Source organism: Pituophis catenifer, unplaced genomic scaffold (assembly GCF_029215685.1).
Source record: "Pituophis catenifer annectens isolate HBS135680 unplaced genomic scaffold, rPitCat1.0.hap2 SCAF_16, whole genome shotgun sequence".
Lineage (NCBI taxonomy): Eukaryota > Metazoa > Chordata > Lepidosauria > Squamata > Colubridae > Pituophis > Pituophis catenifer.
In genome coordinates this window covers 9,069,489-9,091,054 of record NW_027256896.1, presented here as the reverse complement: position 1 = coordinate 9,091,054, position 21,566 = coordinate 9,069,489, and the positions used below count along the sequence as shown (strand labels likewise).

General features: G+C 44.5%; 2 protein-coding genes across 2 annotated transcripts; both read left to right on the top strand.

The window, feature by feature from the left end:
- The first annotated feature begins 606 nt into the window (after positions 1 to 606).
- Positions 607 to 3,980, top strand: LOC139325389 (galanin receptor 2b-like). Its single transcript, XM_070955234.1, has 2 exons — positions 607 to 980; positions 3,329 to 3,980. Exons 1-2 carry the CDS (start codon positions 607 to 609, stop codon positions 3,978 to 3,980), a joined length of 1,026 nt encoding a protein of 341 aa, XP_070811335.1.
- Positions 3,981 to 17,703: 13,723 nt separating this feature from the next.
- On the top strand, positions 17,704 to 21,485 carry SMIM22 (small integral membrane protein 22). Its single transcript, XM_070955295.1, has 3 exons — positions 17,704 to 17,839; positions 19,927 to 20,000; positions 21,306 to 21,485. Exons 1-3 carry the CDS (start codon positions 17,704 to 17,706, stop codon positions 21,351 to 21,353), a joined length of 258 nt encoding a protein of 85 aa, XP_070811396.1. The 3' UTR covers positions 21,354 to 21,485.
- The last annotated feature ends 81 nt before the right edge of the window (positions 21,486 to 21,566 follow it).

The window sequence follows — 21,566 nt, the reverse complement described above, 5'->3', positions numbered from 1 at the left end:
GACTTTGTTATAAATGGATGGAAGATCGAATAAGGAAGGGATAAGAGATAGTGTAAATACTAAAATAAGTGGGAGACTTATTAATAAAATAATAAAATAATTAAATTAGGAGACACTATAATAAAAGAACGTATATAACCTGTATATATATTATCACTGTCAAACTCATACCTTTTGTATTGTATTATAATGTATTTAACTTTTGTATTTATGTATTTATGTATTTTATTTTGTGCCTGTTCACCGCCCTGAGTCCTTCGGGAGTAGGGCAGTATATAAATTTAATAAAACATAAACAAACATAATATAATCTAAAAAAAATCTAAAAAAAGAATAGAATAGAATAGAATAGAATAGAATAGAATAGGAAATTCTATTCCATTCCATTCTATTCTATTCTATTCTATTCTATTCTATTCTATTCTATTCTATTCTATTCTATTCTATTCTATTCTATTCTATTCTATTCTATATTATTATTATAAATTTCTGGTATTATACCTAACAAAAATATTTTAAGGTTATCTCATGAGCGTTTATGAGTTCTTCAACCTCCCTCTTGTTCTTCTCCATCTCTTTGCCCCCAGATTGTTTGGGGGAAAAAATATGTCTGAACAAGAAGAACTTGCCGATTTTGCCGGACCTTGGAATTCTTCGGCGCTCAACCAGTTCAGCCCCACCAAGATCGCCATTCCAGTGGTCTTCTCCATCATTTTTCTGTTGGGCACCGTTGGCAACAGTCTGGTTTTGGCTGTGCTCTTGCAGAACAGCCAGAGGGCCTGCAGCCAGACCAACCTCTTCATCTTCAACCTGAGCTTGGCCGACTTCTTCTTCATCGTCTTCTGCGTGCCCTTCCAGGCTACCATCTATTCCACGGAAGGCTGGGTCTTTGGCGCTTTCATGTGCAAAGCTGTCCATTTCTTCATCTACCTCACTATGTATGCCAGCAGTTTCACCTTGGCGGCTGTCTCGGTAGACAGGTAAATGGGATCTTCTTCTTCTCTATGACCCAGATTTGGTTCCCGGCACTACTGTGAGGACCCATGGGGCTGGTTTGCGGCAGTGTGAGTGTTCTGTCCCCCCACCTCACATAGGCAGACACACGAGCAAAAGATGTCTACCAATAATTTATTTTTAAAAGCCGACCTGAATCCCTTTGGCAGATAAAAGTTCCGGCAGCTACTTTCCGAATGCCTGCCAAGTTTCTTATCACCTCTAGAAACAGGAGTCAGCGAATCTCCAGTCCTTTGCTGGGGCAACCAAGAGTTCACAAGACACAAAAGTGTAGTTAGAAGTCATTCACAAAGTCCAAGCCTTAATTCCGAAAAATATCCCATCCGAAGCTCACGATATGCAGTTTTTGTCCAGCCTGCAGAGCAACCCCACCCACTTTTATCCCCTGTGGGGCATGGCTCAGTGACTCAACAATCTCTGGCCCTTCCACACCTCTTCCTTTGCTGTGCACGCCTCTCCCTCCGACGCTGCCTGGGATCAATCCAAGATTGATCTTCATCACTCCCTACTAGTGGGTGCTCCGACATGCCTTCCTCCTGGCCTTCAGCTGGAACCTGAGGCGTTGCCAGAAAGGAGGGTCCTGGAGAGGGAGGCCTTGTCAGTTCCTCCCCATCACTTTCAGAGTCATCTTCCTCCGTGAGGACAGGCTCGGGAACCGGAGTCACAACAGTGAGCTCTGCCATTGAGGTTTCCACACTGTAGTTCGGAGGTGTCCAACCTTGGCAACTTTTAAGACTTTGTGGACTCCAATGCCCAGACTTCATAGCTGGCTAGGGAATTCTGGGAGTTGAAATCCACAAGTCGTAAGTTGCCAAGGCTGGACACCCCTGCCATAGTTTAGGGCTTAGCATATCTGAGGATCTGGAAAAGTGGGTATGGAACCAGTGGTGAAATTCAATTTTTTTTTTACTACCGGTTCTGTGGGCGTGGCTTGGTAGGCGTGGCAGGGGAAGGATACTGCAAAATCTCCATTCCCACCCCACTCCAGGGGAAGGATATTGCAAAATCCCCATTCCCTCCCCACTCCAGGAGAAGGATACTGCAAAATCCCCATTCCCTCCCCACTCCTGGGGGAAGGATATTGCAAAATGTCCATTCCCACCCCACTCTGGGGCCAGCCAGAGGTGGTATTTGCCGGTTCTCCGAACTACGCAAAATTTCTGCTACCGGTTCTCCAAACTGCTCAAAATTTCCGCTACCGGTTCGCCAGAACCTGTCAGAACCTGCTGAATTTCACCCCTGTACAGAACCCGTAAAGTGGTTGTATTGCTAGCGAAAATGAGTGTACTGTCCCGCAGATCCCATTTTTAACTAGTTTTTATTGTTCCTTAAACTTCTGAAATGATTTTTGATGCTGTGATTTTGTTTATTTTGTGGCATTGTGGTTTTTTTAAAAAAAAACTTTGTACAGGTAGTCCTTGAGTTACGACTACAATTGAGCCCAAAATTTATGTTGCTAGAATAGAACTGAAAGGAACCTTAGAAGTCTTCTAGTCCAGCTCCCTGCTCAATCAGGAGACCCGATACCATTTTGGTCAAGTGGTTGTCCAATCTCTTCTTTAAAACCTCCAGTGATGGAGTGCCCATGATTTCTGAAGGCAAGCTGTTCCATTGGTTAATTGTCCTGATTATTAGGAAGTTTCTCTGTAATTCCAGGTTGCTTCTCTCCTTGATTAGTTTCCACCCATTACTTCTTGTCCTGCCCTCTGGTGCTTTGAAGAATAATTTGACTCCCTCTTCTTTGTGGCAGCCCCTGAGATATTGGAAGACTGCTATCATGTCACTCCCTAGTCCTTCTTTTCTCTAGACCAGGGGTCAGCAACCTGCGGCTCTGGAGCCGCATGTGGCTCTTTCCCCCCTCTGCTGCGGCTCCCTGTCACTCAAAATATGCGTCACAACCACCAATGTGCGATACCCACTGGCATGAGATTTAGTGAGCTTTTCAACCCCCGTTAGGCCAACCATGGATAAATCCAAGAAAAGAAAAGTTTCAGAAGAAAACAGAACATTTAATTCAACTACATATGCTAGTTTTGTTTGTGGCCGCTCAAGAAATAGTCAGGCACTGGAAGGGTTTTGTGGCTGCCGGTGTTTTCTTTTCTGTGGGAAATGGATCCAAATGGCTCTTTGAGTGTTTAAGGTTGCAGACCCCTGCTCTAGACTGACCATACCCAGTTCCTGCAACCATTCTTCATAGTTTTTAATCTACAGGCCTTCAATCCTCTTAGTTGCTCTTCCCTGCACTTTTTCCAAAGCGCATATAAGATAACATGACTATGTTTAGCAATTCCTAATGCAGTTGGCTTTTTGATAGGTATTTGGCCATTCGCTACCCGTTACACTCCCGGGAATTACGTACTGCCTACAGTGCGGTGGTGACCACGGTGATAATCTGGGGCCTCTCCATGATCTTCTCAGGGCCCTACCTGAGCTGCTACGACTTGGTTCAATGGGAGGAGAGCTACATCTGCGTGCCAGGCTGGGAGGGATGGAAACGCAAGATCTTGGAGACCAGCACTTTCATCTTTGGCTACATCATCCCAGCTCTTGTTGTCAGTCTCTCCTACAGCAGGACAATTAAACATCTCTGGACATCAGTGGATCCTTTAACGGACATGTCGGAGTCCAAGAAGTCTAAGTGGAAAGTGACTAAAATGATCATCATTGTGACCATCCTCTTCTGCTTCTGTTGGTTGCCCTACCACGTGATTGTCCTCCACTACCTCTATGGGGACTTCCCATTCAACCAAACGACCTATGTTTGGCGCCTGCTCTCTCACTGCATGGCGTACGCCAACTCTTGCCTCAACCCCATTGTCTATGCCTTGGTCTCCAAGCACTTCCGCAAAGGGTTCAAGAAGGTCTTTAGATGTCTGCTGAGGAGGAAACCATGGAACAAATTCCGAGCAGTCCATAGCACTCTTACCGAACCTGGTATTGAAGTGGTCTCCACAGACAGGTCCTGAATGAATGAAGATAATGGACCACTGAATAGGTGTCAAGGTCCATCATGTCCCATCGTCCCCTGCATTTCATAAACCAAACTGGAAAGGGACTTCAGCAAAGGGGTGCCGAATGCGTCCGATAAGGCCATCATGAATGGTTTATTTTTGCTTTTTTCAGTCTACATCGCAACCATGCCCACCCTTCATAACCAGAGTATCTTTTCTTCTACAGAGGACACAGAATTTACTGTATCTTTGGGAATTGTGGGAAAAGTCTCATTAAATTATGGAAAAATCTCTATCCTTGAATTAAGAGATGCACAATGCTTCGAAGAGGAGTCCTGCCCTTACTGATCTCATTGCCTGTTTCTTACCAAAAACATATCCTGTGTTCATCCACAATGATGTCAAAATAATGACATCCGCATTATTGTACAAGATGTAATTTATGATGCGAATCACGTCATTCTCATGATGGTACCAGAGGTGGGTTTCAGCAGGTTCTGACCAGTTCTGGAGAACCGGTAGCAGAAATTTTGAGTAGTTCAGAGAACCGGTAAATACCAGTTCTCTGGCCCCGCCCCCATCAATTCTCTGCCTCCTGAGTCCCAGCTGATCAGGAGGAAATGGGGATTTTGTAGTATCCTTCCCCTGGAGTGGGGAGGGAATGGAGATTTTACAGGATCCTTTCTCTGAAGTGGGGTGGGAATGGAGATTTTACAGTATCCTTCCCCTGGAGTGGGGAGGGAATGGAGATTTTACAGTATCCTTTCCCTGAAGTGGGGAGGGAATGGAGATTTTACAGTATCCTTTCCCTGAAGTGGGGAGGGAATGGAGATTTTACAGTATCCTTCCCCTGGAGTGGGGTGGGAATGGAGATTTTACAGTATCCTTCCCCTGAAGTGGGGAGGGAATGGCGATTTTACAGTATCCTTCCCCTGGGGTGGGGTGGGAATGGAAATTTTGCAGTATCCTTCCCCTGCCATGCCCACCAAGCCACACCATGCCCACCAAGCCACGTCCACAGAACCGGTAGTAAAAAAATTTGGATTTCACCACTGCTCTGGGCATCCTGGCTGGAACACAGAGCAAAGGTCTTCTTTGGACCATCATCTCCAGGCCCATGAACTCTACCTCGCCCAGCCCTTTCTCAACCTTGATGACTTTAAGTTGTGTAAGATTTCACCTCCCAGAATTCCCTGGCCAACGTGCTCCTTTTTTAAAAATCTTGCCTATAAGGTCTTCACTCCTTCTTCTGCTAATCAATGAGGAACACTGCTCCAGCTAAGAGGGAAGGCAAACTCGCATCGATGGGTTAGTTGCAGTTAGTATGATTAGTAGTAAACATAGGTAGTCCTCGACTTACAACATTTAGGGACCGTTCAAATTTACGACGGCTCTGAAAAATGGGATTGATGACCGTTTTTCATAGTTACGACCTCTGCAACATCCCCATGGTCACGTGATCAAAATTTGGTTCATATTTATGATCTTTGTGGTGTCCCAGGGTCGCGTGATCCCCCTTTGCGACCTTCTGCGAGCAAAGTCAACATTCATTTAACGACCAAGTTACTAACTTATCAACTGTAGGGATGCTCTTAAAAAACTGTGGCAAGAAAAGTCATAAAATGAGGCAGAAGTCACTGAACAAATGTCTCACTTAACAGCAGAAATGATGTGGGGGCTCGATTGCAGTCATAAGTCAAGGACCGCCTGTGGTATTTATTCAGGGGTGGGCTGCTGGGGGTTCGCAGGGGTTCGGGAGAACCTCTAGCTAAGATACTGTGCAGTTTGGAGAACCCCCAAATCCCACTCCTGGCTGGCCCCACCCCACCCCACCCACCCCTCCCCTCCCAGGAGTCCCCACGTGGCCTGTGCAGGGCACACACAGAGGCTCAAGAAGGGTGAAAAACAGGCCTACCGGAAGTTCGGGAAGGCTGGAAACGGGCCTGTTTCCGGCCTCCAGAGGGCCTCCGGACCCTGGGGAGGCCGTTTTCGTCCTCTTGGAGGCTCAAAAAAAGCCTCCAGAGCCCAGGGAGTGCAAAAATGCCCCTCCCCATGTGGTGCAGGAGGCCGACTAGACCGGGGTCGGCAACCTTATACACTCAAAGAGCCACAAAGGTCCTAACCGGAAGCTCCCCATTCAATTCTGGAGTCGACCGGAAGTCCGGTTCCCCCACCATAGAGTCTCCTCCTAACATGGCGTCCTTTTGTCCTCTGCCGACCGGAAGTCTGGTTCCCCCCACCATAGAGTCTCCTCCTAACATGGCGTCCTTTTGTCCTCTGCCAACCGGAAGTCTGGTTCCCCCCACCATAGAGTCTCCTCCTAGCATGGTGTCCTTTTTCCTCTGCCTATCCTAACTGAAAGCCCTATCAATTGTGGAGCCGACTGGTGACAAGGAGCTGCAGCAGAGGGATGAAAGAGCCACATGCGGCTCCAGAGCCACGGGTTGCTGAACCCTGGACTAGGCCACGGCCACCATGGCCACGCCCATCCAGCAACTGGGCAGAGAACGCCTTGCTAAAATTTTTGAAGCCTACCCCGTATTTATTCCTTTGGCTTTGGGAGTCCCTGATCATCGCTGTATCGGGAACAAGCTGGCACGTACATACACACCATAAAAAATGCTTCTGGCGCAATTGCTTTAAAGACACAAAACAGAGTACAATCTTTAAAGTATTTTGAAAACAGGCCAGCATTCTGGATTTCGCAGATGTGCCTGGTGGAGCAGAAGTTAGGGAGAGGTTAGTTTTCTAATTGGGGGGAGGGCTACCTACTCAATTTCATTTATTTGCCAATGTTGATGGCACCTTTCAGCAAAAGTATTCCTAAAATGATTTATGAGAATGTAAGTCTCATTATCAATCAATCATGGCTCCCTGCAATAAATATGCATCTGTCTGGATGTGGGGGGAGGGATACCTGAAAATATGGGGGAGGGGAGGGAAATATCCTTAGGGGAGGAAAACGAAGGTACAAAGTCAATTACTGAAGCGAAAGGAAGAAAGGAGATTGCTTGGAAAGGAAATAATGGTTTTGGCAGAAGCGTTTGCTCTGAAGGCAATCTCGTTGGTTTCGATTTATGCTGTGTTGAAATCTGTCTCCAAAGTCTCAACCTACTCTCAAAAAAAAAAAGAAGAAAAGAAAAGAAAAGAAAAGAAGAAAGCAGTTTCTATTTTATTTTTGGGATTTTTTTTCCTGATTCTCCAGAGGCTTCAGAATTGTTTTGAATTTCTTTGGGAGTTTTGTTCATTTGTTTCTGGAAGGGACACGGCTGTTAGAGGAAGGAGAGGTGTTCTACTCAAAAAAATCCTCGGGAAATAATTCAACCACATACAATCGTCCCAGGGGTGGGCTTCAAAAATTTTAGCAAGGGGTTCTCTGCCTGGTTGCTGAGTGGGCGTGGCCATGGTGGGCGTGGCTAGTCGGTCTCCTGCACCACAGTGGGTGGAAGTGCCCTCCCCGGGCTCCAGAGGCTTTCCTTGAGCCTCCGGGAGGGCGAAAACAGCACCCCCAGGCTACGGAGGCCCTCTGGAGGCTTGAAACGGGCCCATTTCTGGCCTTCCCGAACTTCTGGTAGGCCTGTTTTTCACCCTCCCCGAACCTCTGCATGCGCCCTACATCTGAAACAGGGCGCGTGGGGACTCCTGGGAGGGGTGGGGTGGGGGGGGCCAGCCAGGAGTGGGATTTGGGGGTTCTCCGAACCGCACAGAATTTTAGTTAGAGGTTCTCCTGAACCCCTGCGAACCCTCAGCAGCCCACCCCTGAAGACAGCCCAAAAAATGTGAACAGATTTCAAAAGATTAGAATAAGGTTGCCAGATGTCCACTATTTGAGCGGACAGTCCGCTTTTTTCACATTATGTTCACTATTTTTTTTCACAAAATAGTGGACATTTTTTTTATTCAAAAGCTTTATGATGAAATTAAAATGTAATTTAATATTTTACATATTATTATAATATATTTGATGTTTTGAATTTTAAGTAAAGTTTTGAAGTGATTATATTAATACGTGTTAAAATGTTTGTAAGAAAATATATAATTTAATTGTAAATTTTTTATTAATTTTTTTACTACTTAACCACCACCCCACCACCACCCTGCTTGTCCGCTATTTTTTGGAAGCAGACCTGGCAACCCTAGAAAGATGGCCTCCAAAGTAGAAAATGGAGTCCTGTGAGGAGAACCTCAAAGAATTGGGATGTTTTCGGCCTGGGGGAAAGAGGGGATGGAGGGCTGACACAAAAGTGTTTTCTTCCATTCTTGTAAGATCTACTGGCACAATGGACGCTCTTCAGCAGGATGGTTATTGATCAAAATCTCTCTTTTAATGACCGATGGGTATCTCTGAGGTGCTTACAGATTTTTGATGGTCAGGAACAAGGGCTCTTCAACTTTCTTGAACTTTCTCTGCTATCTGCAGAGATGGTCAAAAAGTCAATGGGCAAAGCACATAAAACACTTTCTTTCCAACAGAAGAGGATGTATCAAGCTCAGGATGGAACTGTGGAGTCCTTGATATTTCTATGAGCTTGGTTGTTTTCTTGAAGGCATTTCATTACCCAACTGGATAACATCATCAGTGTGAGTAAGTGTGGAGTTTGCTCTCTGTTTATATACAGTAGCTTAGCCTGCCAGTGTTAGTGGAGGAGGAGTTTTCTATTTAAACAGCAACTTGATCAAGATATTGTTTTCTGCTTGTTTGTTTGTCTGGCATTAATCTCTGTTTATCTGGGTGTTGGTTGCTAGACAGTCTTAACCCTAGTTTCAAGTGGGAAATTGAGCATCCTAGACCAACCAAGTTAAATTCAAAAATGCCAGGGTATTCCTGGAAGCCTGGCATTCAGAGAAATCAGCCATCAATAGGCATATAGTGTAAAACCTCAGCATCCACCCATCCTCCTAGACAATGAAATATTTTGGGGAATATTAAAAAGGCAGGATAGAATATTTCCCCTAAAGGGAAAAAAGTCTTAAGGGAGGCAGAAACCAGCACCAGTCACTCTGCCCCAAGCAGAAACTGAGTAGGCCAGCTTTTAGAAATACAGATTTGGTAATCCATTCAGAAAGACTGGGTCAGACAGAAATTCCAGATGAGCAGTTAGGCAAGACAAGATTAGCTCAGACAAACACCTAGGATTTACATTTCCTCTTTTGCCTATAGAGCCAGCCATGACCCCTACATCATCATCATCTTCTTCTAATGACCCCATAATCCCTTGTGGGATGGAGTCTGGGCTGAGTGTTTACTGGCCGGATGCCCTTCCTGTCACCAATGCGGAGTTATATTCAGCAGATATAATCTCAACATGCCCAGAGAGAGAAGTATCAGTCTCTACGTAGGATCAAACTCACAGCCTCCTGATAATGAGGCAAGAGCTCTACCTCTAGGCCACCGCACCACTCCATGACCCCTACATGACCCCATAGAAATCAAAAAGGTATAAAAACTCACCCTATTCTCAACACCATTTTGTCAGCTGCCCCAGAACCGCATGCTGTTGTTGGTTCTGCTTTCATCAATAAGCTTTCTTTCCAATCAGCCTCCTTTTTATTCCCGGCTTGGAACTGGACCTGGATTTTTCTTCCTACAATACAGAGAAATCACATTTACTCACCATTCAAAAGAGACAATAAAAAAGCTAAGAAGGGAACAAAAAGACCAGAACACATCCTTTCCAGCAGCCAGCATCCAGAGAAGCAGAGAATAGCAGCACTCAAGATTTCATATGAAAAACAGGAGCTTCAACCACATCATCAGCCAAGTTTGAAAAATATTGATGTAGATTCCTAAGGACTCCTGCCTTGGGCAGGGGGTTGGACTAGAAGACCTCTAAGGTCCTTTCCAGCCCTATGATTCTATGATTTATTGCATTAAAGTTCTTACAGAAATATTTATTTCCGGATGACTGTTCTGACCTAGGTTCCCCTAAAAAGCAGGAAGCAGTCTTGGTCACGGAAAAATCTCTTTTATTTACACAACTGTGAATTCTTTTCATTCACAGTCAGCAAGGCCAAACAGGTTTTCAAAGGAATATTTATCAACACAGACCTTATCTCGCTTGGAAAGCTGCCAGGTATCTAGTTTCTAAACGCAGTACAAGGCAAAACTTGGCACAGAATCTCTCAGAGTCACCGAACGAATTGTTTCCTGCTAAAGCCCCTTCCCCATTTGCTCCTGTTTTGTTTCCTATGGGAGGTTCAATCACGTCCAAGATGTGGCTTTACTCCCAAGTCGACCCTGCTTTCTGAGTTGTTCTTGCCTTCTGGCAGCTCTGTGCATGGGCACACTGGGAACGGGCTCCAGCTGTTCCTCTGCCTCACTGCTATCTCCCTCTCTGCCTCCGACGCAGCGCCCTCGTCCGAGCCTTCCCCAGCCCCCAGGACCAGCTTCCCCACTGTCCAACTCTGCTGCCAGCCCCACTGGCTGCCGGCGAGTCACAACAATGACACATGCTGCACACTTGGCCCATCAATGAGACCATGTTTTTTTGTTAAAGTTAGGAGGCAGTTTTTTCAATTCTGTGGAAGTTGGCAGCATAGACATATTTTGATTCTGTGAAGAATCTCATCAGCACTTTTTCGTGCGACTGTTGATAAAAATAGGATCGCCAACATCTGATGACGGATATGGCAGAAGAAGAAGAATCCGTTTCCTGTATCTATTTCCTGTATTCATAATCATGTTTATACTTATATCTGTTATCCTATACATGCTTGACAAATAAAAAGAAAGAAAGAAAGAAAGAAAGAAAGAAAGAAAGAAAGAAAGAAAGAAAGAAAGAAAGAAAGAAAGAAAAGAGGAGGAGGAGAGGAAGAAGAAGAGGGAGAGGGAGAGGGAGAGGAAGAAGAGGAGGAGGAGAAGGAAAAAGAAGAAGAGGAGGAGGAAGAAGAGGAGGAAGAGGAAGAAGAGGAAGAGGAAGAAGGAGAAGAGGAGGAGAAGGAAGAGGACAAAGAGGAAGAAGAAGAGGAAGAGGAGGAGGAGGAGGAAAAGGAGAAGGAAGAGGAGGTGGAGGGGATGGAAGAAGAATTAGAAGGAGGAGGAGGAGGAGGAGGAGGAGGAGGAGGAGGAGGAGGAGGAGAAAATGCATGGAATGGAGTTTTTTTCCCCCTCTGTATCCTTGCATAGTATCGCTTTAAAAAGCCCCTGTTTTAACATTACTTACCTGTTGCCTATGGCTCGGGGGTGGGCTACATTTGGCTGATTTTAATTAAGATCAGAATTAGGCATTCTGAGAATGAGATGTATGTTTTGGGTGCAAATCAGGAATGAAGAAGAATAAATGAATGCAAGGAAACTGGGGATGAGCCAAGGAAACTGATTGGCAGCCCCTCTGTCTGTGCACGCCACGCTGATATTTGGACTACTTCGTAGCGTATTGAGAATTTCTTGCTTCTGATGTGGCAAGACAATTGCCTGCAGAAAGTTGGAAAGGCCGTGAAATGTCTATTGTCAAGCACCGGGGAAAAATCAGAAAGTCCAGGTGGTTCAAAGTGGTATAAAGATGTATTGCAAGCTTAAATTCCCTACAAGAATCTGAACTACTAATGGTCCAAGCAAATTGATGGTAAGAGTCAATGGAATTCAAGGCGGGCTGTAGATTGCATATGCCCCCTGAGAAACTGGCAAAAATGTTTAAAGATAAATCAGCTAAATGTTGGAAATGTCACCAGTTACCAGGTTCTTATTACCATATGTGGTGGACCTGTCCAGAAGCAAAAAATTATTACACAATTAAGATATGGCTGGAAGAAATGATACAACAACGTATTGATTTAAAACCAGAATTGTTCCCATTGGGTATCCTGCCAGAAAAAAATAACAAAGAAAATATTTATTTGATTATACATGTAATAATGGCTGCAAGGATTGTTTATGCACAACACTGGAAAGCAGAGAAAATACCTTTGGAAGGAGAAGTAATTAAAAAAATTTTTAGATTGTGCAGAAATGAATAGATTGACTTTGATGATTAAAGAAAGAGAAGATTCAGAATACTTTAAGATATGGAATCAATTCTACTATTGGTTAGAAAAGAGATACAAATAAGTAAATTAACAGTTATATATAAAAATGCCATAATCGGAATATTTTGTTAGTGATGAATTGTTGTAATTGATTCGAGGAGAGCGAAGACAGAAGAAATCACAAAAAGAAGACCGAGATGTCACACGGAAGGAATGACTGATGTATTAAATGTTTGTTTGTTTAAAAAAAATAAAAAACTTTTTAAAAAAAAGGAATTCAAGGCGGGCTGGATTTAAATCTCTTGTGGGCACAAATGGATTCGAGACTGATGACGCCTTTCACCCCTCCTTCAGGCTCAGCCTGCTCATGTCCTACACCTACAGTGGAAGACTGGATTATAAAACATCCCTGGAGGCTTTCAAGAAGAGATTGGACTGCCATTTGTCAGAAATGGTGTAGGTTCTCCTGCTTGGGCGGGAGGTTGGACTAGATGCATTACCTGACTCTGTGGTTTCAACCCCAAACCCCCATAACTTTAACCTTAAACTGTCTACTGTTGACCTCACCCCATTCCTAAGAGATCTGTAAGGGGGCGTGCATAAGTGCACCAACATGCCTTCCGTCCCTGCCCTACTGTCCCCATTTATTCGTACCCATTTCCTGTATTCATATCTATGTTTATACTTATTCCTGTTATCTCATACATGTTTGACAAACTAACTAACTAACTAAATAAATAAAATAAACTGTTTGTACTACATAACATTGCATATACTAACAGCAGCCAGAATTGCTCTGGCGCAAATGTGGATACAGATCAATACACCACCCGAAGAACTAGTCATTAAGAAGATCCTCGAATGTGCTGAAATGGATAAAATGACAATGGAGATTAAAGAAAGAGATGATTCGGACTACTATAAGGTGTGGAATAGATTCTATACGTGCTAGAAAATAGAAATCAAAACAAGAAATAAGAATGTAACTTGAAATTTGATTAACTGGAATCTAAGAGTATTGAATACTGGTAAGGATAAAATTTTGACTATGTTAATAAATAGGATGTAAGTATATATATATCAATTTAGTCTATAAGAACACTCAATATGATTATACAGTACAGGAATAAGAATTATTAGGAAGATTGAATTTAAAAGTAAAGATAATTGTCGATGCAGAAAGTTGTAAAATATTATATAATGTTGTTGTTTATGTTTTGTATTTTACCGTTTGGTGTATGTGTATCTTCTCTTCTTCTTTTTTTCTTTTTTCATTTTTTGTCTTTTTCTATTATGATTTTGGTTTTAAAAATGTAAAATATTCAGTAAAAACTATTTTTTAAAAAATAAAATAAACTGCTAGATCTAGAAATAAACACCAGTAAGTACTGATTCCCTACCTATCCCTTGCAGTCTGCCCTATTAAACAAGACGTGATTTGATGCAGTATGTATTGGGTGTGGATGTGAGGTTGGATTAAATGACCTACAAGATCCCTTCCAACTCTGTTAATCTGAACTACCCATAAAAGAGGCAAAGAATCTCTTTGCATGATAAATATTGCAACATCGCCCTCTGCTGGATGTTCCAATAATCAAACCTACATTTTTTTTTTTCCTGATTCTCACATTTACTGTACTGGGATGAAAATGTTTCACATGCAATTTCAATGTTTTGTTTTGTTTTAATAGGAAAATGAGAAGCAGCTCTTTGGAAATGCAAAGGAGATGCATTTGTCAGGCAGGATTTGTTACAGCGCCATGCTGGAATGAGCTAATGCATAACTTGCAAATAGTAGCTTAATTGTTTCCCGGAACACCGTTTTCCAAACTTGGCCACTTTAAAAGATGTGTGGACTTCAACTTCTAGAATTTCCCAGTCAACAATGCTGGCTGGGGAATTCCTGGGGGTTGAAGTCCATCTTAAAGTGGCCAAGTTTGCAAAACATTGTTGGAAGAAAAATCCATCTGGTTCAGTTCCAAGCCGAGAGAAACACGCTGGAAACAAAATGGAGGCTGATTGGAAAGAAGGATTGTGTTTATTGATGAAGCAGAACCACCAGCACAGGACATGGTTCTGGGACAGCTGACCAAATGGTTGAATGAGTGGATGGATCTGTTGGAAGAAATGTCCATCTGGGTTCAGTTCCAAGTGGGAAAACATAGAGGCTGATTGGAAAGATGGTTTAATGGTGGACAGGACCACATGGTTTGAGGTCCTGGGCAAAAAAGCACATGGGTGTGTGAGAGAGAGAGAGATTTATACCCTTTGTTGGCCTTAGAACTTGCTTCCTCTTCCTGTGGCAAGAAATGTATCCTGATTGGTTATCAGACTCCCATGGGGCCATGTAGGGGTAACTTTGTAGGTTGTCTTGAGTCCCAGGCTTGGTTGAATTTTGCTGGGTGATGTAATCTTCTCAGGTGTCATGTGGTGAGATGGGTAGAGGGCTAATCCTATTATGTCCTGAGGGTGAAGGTCTTTTGTGTTGTAGATAAGCTGGCCCAGCCTTTTGTCTTGTAGATAGGTTGGCATCAGTCTTTCTGGGGCTGTTAGCAAATTGGGGGGGGGGCTGCTTTCCAAGAGTATGTTTCTCCTTTTCTCATCCAGGAAGGTATAATATCTTGCCTTTTTAATATTTCCTAGAATATTTCATTCTTCTAGGAGAGGTGTGGGTGCTAACTTCCTACAGATCTTTATAGGTTTCTGTGACTTTGAAGTTTGAACTCTTCGGGGTGGGGGGTGTTTGTGCAATGAAGGAGTTTGTGTCTTTTGCTAAATGGTCGTGGGTTAATCCTATTATGTCCTAAAATTATAATTATAATAAAATTATAATAATTATTATAAAATTATTATAATTATTATAACAATTATTGTTGTTGTTGTTGTTGTTATTATTGGTTAATCTTTAGTGAGATTCACAACCTTTGAGGCTGGTTAATAGCTCAGCAGCTCGAGTCCTAACCAAGGACCTAGGAACTGTTAAGGTCTCGTTGGAGGATGTTCCGAGTAAGGTGGTTTTTTGTAAAATCAAAATGTTCAAGTCCAGTAAATTTAGAATTTCTAAATAGCGGGGTAGCCCTTTGGGTATTGCTTCAAGGGCTCCAATTACAATCGGGACAACACACGATTTCTTTTTCCACAGCCGCTCAACTTCAATTTGCAGGTCCCGGTACTTTGTGATTGTTTCTTGCTGCTTATCTTCAATCCGTGCATCACCAGGTATTGCAATGTCAATGAACCATACTTTTTTCTTTTCCACTATTGTTATGATGATGATGATGATGATGATGATGATGATGATGATGATGATGATTTCCCTTGCCTTTCCCAGGCGGCTTATCACCTCCTCATTTGTGACTTTACTAACCCAACTTATACATAACAGCCGCCTGTAAATCCACATTTCAAATGCTTCTAGTCTCTTCAAGTGGCTTTTTGTTAGAGACCAACTCTCCCTTCCATAGAGCAGGAGAGAAAAGATGCAGCATCTGACAAGCCTGATTTTCAGTCTTAGCCTTATGTTTCTCCTTTAGGGAAATAAAATATTCTGCCTTTTATAATATTTCCCAAAACGTTTCATTCTTCTAGGAGAGGGGTGGGTGCTAACTTTCTATATAAGGAAGAGTAAGCTACTCTGATTAGAAGTCACCTTTAGACCTGCCTCTTTTCTCTCTCTCTCTCTTTTCCTAGGCTAAGAGAAGAGGGTGTGTCTACCTTGGGCTCTGTTGTAAATCAACCTCCTCTTTAAGCAGAAACAGGAACAAGGAAGCGAAAACAAAAAGAAGAAAGAGAGACGAACCTATCACCATAGGCACCACGGAAAAATAGTCCTAGAAAGAGTTGCATTTTATTATTTTGTTTTCAACCAAGATTTCCCAGGAATTGTGAGTGGTGGGTAGTTGTTTAATTCATTCCTTTCTTTTCGTTTTCTTTTGCAAGGCGTCGTCTCCAAGTCTTTTTCAATTTTGCTTTTTTTTTCCCAACTTCCTCGGAGCTCTCCTTCTCCAAGGAAACTTTCCCCTCTACTTCTTCGCCAGGCGTTGGGAGTTTTTAAGCTCTGGGGTACAAAGGGGAATCCATTGCAGCCCCTGGGATTAAAAAGGTAAAGGGAACTTGAGGAATGGATATGGGTCGTTCATTTTGAAGGTTTGTTTGGTTTTTAAAGGAGGAATCTGCAGGTATGAGGGATGCAGGAGGAACTGAAAACTTGGGGAAAGGATGGTGCAATTAGAAGGGACATGATAGTGTCTTCCAGCACTTCAGGGGCCGACACAGAGAAGAGGGGGTGGGGGGGGTCAACCTGCTCTCCAAAGCACCTGAGAGCAGGAGAAGAAGTAACTGGTGGGAATTGATCAAGGAGAGATCCAACCTAGAACCAAGGAGAAATTTCCTGACAGTGAGAATAATAAATCAGTGGAATGTCTTACTTCTAGAAGATGTGAATGCTCCATCACTGGAGGTTTTTTAAGAGGAGATTGGACAACCCTTTCTCTGGAATGGTAGAGGACAGTGATGGCTAACTTTTTTGCCATCGCATGCCAGGAGAGGAGGGGCGGGGGAGGTTCGCATGTGCACGTGCCCACATCCATAATTCTATGCACCCTGCCCCGCACATGCGCACGCAACCCCCCCTTCCCCCCACTCCTGGCACGCGATGGCTCAGTAGGCCCGTTTTTCTTTCTCACCTGGCTCCAGATCCTCTCTATGCATCTGGGGAGGGCGAAAACAGCCTTCCCCATCCCCTTGGAGCCCCTCCAGAGGCCCGAAACGACTCATTTTCCAATTTTCAGTTGGACAGGAAGTGACATTTTTTGCTGTCCCCAGCCTCCAGAGACTCCTAGAGAGGCTGAGAGCTGAGCTGGCATGCCAGGCGACATGGTTCCCGCGTGCCACCTGTGGCACACGTGCCATAGGTTCGCCATCACAGGTATAGAGTCTACTGTTTGAGCTAGAAGACCTCCAAAGCACCCGAGGGCAGGACAAGAAACAATGGTTGGAAATTAATCAAGGAGAGAAGCAACCTAGAACTAAGGAGAAATTTCCTGACGGCGAGGACAATTAACCGGTGGCACGGCTTGCCACCAGAAATTGTGGGCGCTGGAGATTTTTAAGAAGAGACTGGACAGTCACTTGTCTGGGATGGTATAGGTTCTCCCTGTTGGACTAGAAGACCTCCATGGTCCCTTCCAGCTCTATTCTATTCTAACTCTTTCTCCATTCTATTCTAAACTCCAAGAGGAGGAGTCTGGATAGCTCAACAGACAGAGCTCTGTAATTTAACGCCACCTGTCTTGCAATTAAAGTAAGATCGAATCCCGCCAGGCTCAAGGTTGACTCAACCTTCCATCCTTTCTAAGGTAGGTGAAATGAGGACCCAGTTTGTGGGGGCAATAAGCTGACTTTGTATAAATATACAAAAGTATGAAGGCTATTGCTTAACGCACTGTAAGCCGCCCTGAGTCTCCGGAGAAGGGCGGCATATAAATCAAATTAAAAAAAAAAAAAAAGACCCCTTCCAGTTCTGTTATTCTGTATTCTAAGACGGTGGCAAGCATAAATTCTTTCACGTGAAGTTGGCTCTCTCCATTCAGATGTAGCCTGATCCTCCTTTCCCCCCCCCCAATCCTTCCAGTCTTATAACAACCTTTCATCACGCGTGAACGATTGAACTTGAATGCTTTCCCGTGATTCGCAGAAGGGCAGTTATGTTGATAATCTGTTTTCCACTCTCGGCAGCTCAGACGGAATCGCCACAGTTGCGTGGAGGGACGAGATGGTGACTCTGGACAGAAATGTTGCTGAAGACATCAGCCAGCAGATCAACGATGCTCTGGGACGCCTGCAAAGCAAGCATCTCTTCCAAACCACCTGGGATATCGTCGCTTTTGCCATCTTCTTCACCTTCATGGGTAGGCGGAGGGGAGGAGAGGAAGAGTTTGGGTGGGCAGCCACGCTGCTTCTGGGGAGGCTTATTTGAAGTGGGCCTGTGCGGTGCAAACGGGTTGGGTAGGGCTTGAGTGCTCAGAAGAAAAGATGGCACCGGTGGTGGGATTCAAATTTTTTTTACTACCGGTTCTGTGGGCGTGGTTTGGTGGGCGTGGCAGGGGAAGGATACTGTAAAATCTCCATTCCCACCCCACTCCCGGGGAAAGGATACTGTAAAATTTCCATTCCCACCCCACTCCAGGGGGAAGGATACTGTAAAATCTCCATTCTCACCCCACTCCAGGAAAAGGATACTGTAAAATTTCCATTCCCACCCCACTCCAGGGGGAAGGATACTGTAAAATTTCCATTCCCACCCCACTCCAGGAAAAGGATACTGTAAAATCTCCATTCCCACCCCACTCCAGGGGGAAGGATACTGTAAAATCTCCATTCTCACCCCACTCCAGGAAAAGGATACTGTAAAATTTCCATTCCCACCCCACTCCAGGGGGAAGGATACTGTAAAATTTCCATTCTCACCCCACTCCAGGAAAAGGATACTGTAAAATCTCCATTCCCACCCCACTCCAGGGGGAAGGATACTGTAAAATCTCCATTCCCACCCCACTCCAGGGGGAAGGATACTGTAAAATTTCCATTCCCACCGCACTCCAGGGGGAAGGATACTGTAAAATTTCCATTCCCACCCCACTCCAGGGGGAAGGATACTGTAAAATCTCCATTCCCACCCCACTCCAGGGGGAAGGATACTCTAAAATTTCCATTCCCACCCCACTCCAGGGGGAAGGATACTGTAAAATCTCCATTCCCACCCCACTCCAGGGGGAAGGATACTGTAATTTCCGCTACCGGTTCTCCAGAACTGGTCAGAACCTGCTGAATACCACCTCTGGATGGCACCCCCCCCCCCCCCCCAAAAAGTGTAAGCAGAGATTTAGGAAGAAGCAAGAGCAACGAGGTCACAAATTAGCTTGGTGGAGCCAAACAGGCACAAGGTGCATCAATGGAAGAGAAAGATCCCATGGAAACTCCAAGTTTTCTACTATTCTACGCACTGCCCATAAAGCATACTGTTTTGCCTGCATCCTTCAGCAGTATCTCAATATCTATAGCTTCTTTGTCTACATGTCTGGTCTAGTGAAGAGGCTATAGGTGACATTATAGCAGTCTTCCAATATCTGAGGGGCTGCCACAGAGAAAAGGGGGGTCAACTGAAGCAACATCTTCAGCATGTTGAGACTCTAAAATGAGTGCAGAGAAGACCAACCAGGATGAATAGGGGACTGAAGGCTAAAACATACAATGAATGGTTGCAGGAAGTGGGCATGGCTAGTCTAGTGAAGAGAAGGACCAGGGGAGACATGATAGCAGTCTTCCAATATTTGAAGGGCTGCCACAGAGAGGAGAAAGGGGGTCAAGCTATTTTCCAAAGCACCCGAAGGCCAGACAAGGAACAATGGATTGAAACTGATCAAGGAGAGATTCAACCTAGAAATGAGGAATTTTCTGACGGTGAGAACAATCAACCCATGGAAGAGAAGTTGCCTTCAGAAGTTGTGGAAGCTTCATCCCTGGAGGCTTTCAAGAAGAGACTGGACTGCCATCTGTCAGAAAAGGTGTAGGGTCTCCTGCTTGGGTGGGGTGGGGTGGGTGGGTTGGACTAAATAATCTACAAGGTCCCTACAAAGTATCTGTATTATGAACTTACTGTGCAAAGTACCAGAAAGCAGGACAAGAAGCAATGGATGGAAGGTTACGATAAAGAGATTCAATTTAGAAGAAAAGGAGAAATTTCCTGACAGTGAGGACAGTTAACCAGAAGGTACAGGAGTTGCCTTCAGAAGTTGTGGGAGCTTCATCACTGGAGGCAGCCATTTGTCCGGAACCTCTGATAGGCAGGGGGTTGGATTAGAACACACCCAAGGTTCGTTCGAACCCTGTTATTCTATGTTCTGGGTAATGGAAGCCAGGATGGAGAAAAATCATCCTGGTCTCGGGATTGGTCATAAATTTAGAGACTGACCCATTTTTTTTATCCCCATACCAGGGATGGTTCTCTTGCTGGGCATCCTTGCATTGATCCGATGTTGCTGCTGTGATACTCCTAGTTCATACAAGAAGGTAAGCAGCTTCAAGGTCATGTTTCTCTCTCTCTCCCTCCTTCCCCCTCTCTCTCACACACACACAACAGGAAGTCCTCCTTCACTGTGTGTGTTCAGGCAGAAGTTGGACTATTGGTCCATCAGAGATGCTTGAATTAACATCGTTGTACTGAGCAGCGATGAAAATATAGAACTAAGTCATCCTTTCCAATGCGAGGGTCCTGCGAGAACCCAACTTTCAGAAGCAGTGGTGAGATTCAATTTTTTTTTACTATGGGTTCTGTGGGCGTGGCTTGGTGGGCGTGGCATGGGAAGGATACTGCAAAATCTCCATTCCCACCCCACTCTGGGGCCAGCCAGAGGTGGTATTTGCCGGTTCTCTGAACTACTCCAAATTTCCGCAACCGGTTCTCCAGAACCTGTTGAATTTCACCCCTGTTCAGAAGGCATCATTTCTTGAGTTTGTGACTCTTGCTTGTAAAAACTTTGCCATAACTTCATCCCCCTGAAGTTGCATCCTAAGTTGCTTTGGATGGTGACGTGGGTAGCATGCAAATTTAAAACAATGATATGTGTAGTCCTCTTTTTTCTCTCCATACAAAGCGGTAAAAATTTCAGACAGAAGACTAGGGTGCAGCACAGCTTCAACATCGACCCAACAGTGACACTTAGAAGACCCTTGGGAACAAAATCTTAACTGTTGTGGGGGACAAACTTAAGTTGCCTTTTTCTGTTTCAGCAAAATTTAGCTAGATACCAATTCTGGAATCGAATTGTGGTTTAGCCTAGGAGTGAATAAATACAATTCCTGTTGGACAAATTTACCTTTTGTCATATAATCAGGGGTGAAATTCAGCAGGTTCTGGAGAACCAGTAGCGGGAATTTTGAGTTCGGAGAACCGGCAAATACCAGCTCTGGCTGGCCTGAGTGGGGAGGGAATGGGGATTTTGCAATATCCTTCCCCCAGGAGTGGGAGGGAATGGGGATTTTGCAGTATCCTTCCCCTGGAGTGTGGTGGGAATGGAGATTTTGCAATATCCTTCCCCCAGGAGTGGGGTGGGAATGGAGATCCTTCCCCTGCAACGCCCACCAAGCCACGCCCACAGAAGGGGTAGTAAAAAAAATTGAATTTCACCACTGCATATAATGCTTTTTTTCTGATATTCTAAACCAGGACTGTCTAACTCACATTGTCACCACGTGACACATCACGATTTCCTTCCCCGCTTCGCTAAAATGGGGATGGGCGTGGCCATCGTGTGACGTATCCGGGCTGTGATATTTGACACCCCTGCTCTAAAACATTACTCTCTTTCATTACAGGTCAAGAAAAGAAAAGTTGGTATTGATAATATGGGCATGGAGCATTAGACTCCATATGACCAATTGCCTGACCACCCGGCTTTACTGATTTTCCTCTGCTGTGCTGGAATTTATTGTAAGAAATCAGATTTCTTCTGGGAGGAACTGTGAGACAGGTGAGCTCTCTAGAGCAGTGGTCCCCAACCCCCGGTCCGCGGACCGGTGCCGGGCCGTGGAGTACCTGGCACCGGGCCGCGCAGCGGCCGGGGGACAGGAACGCTG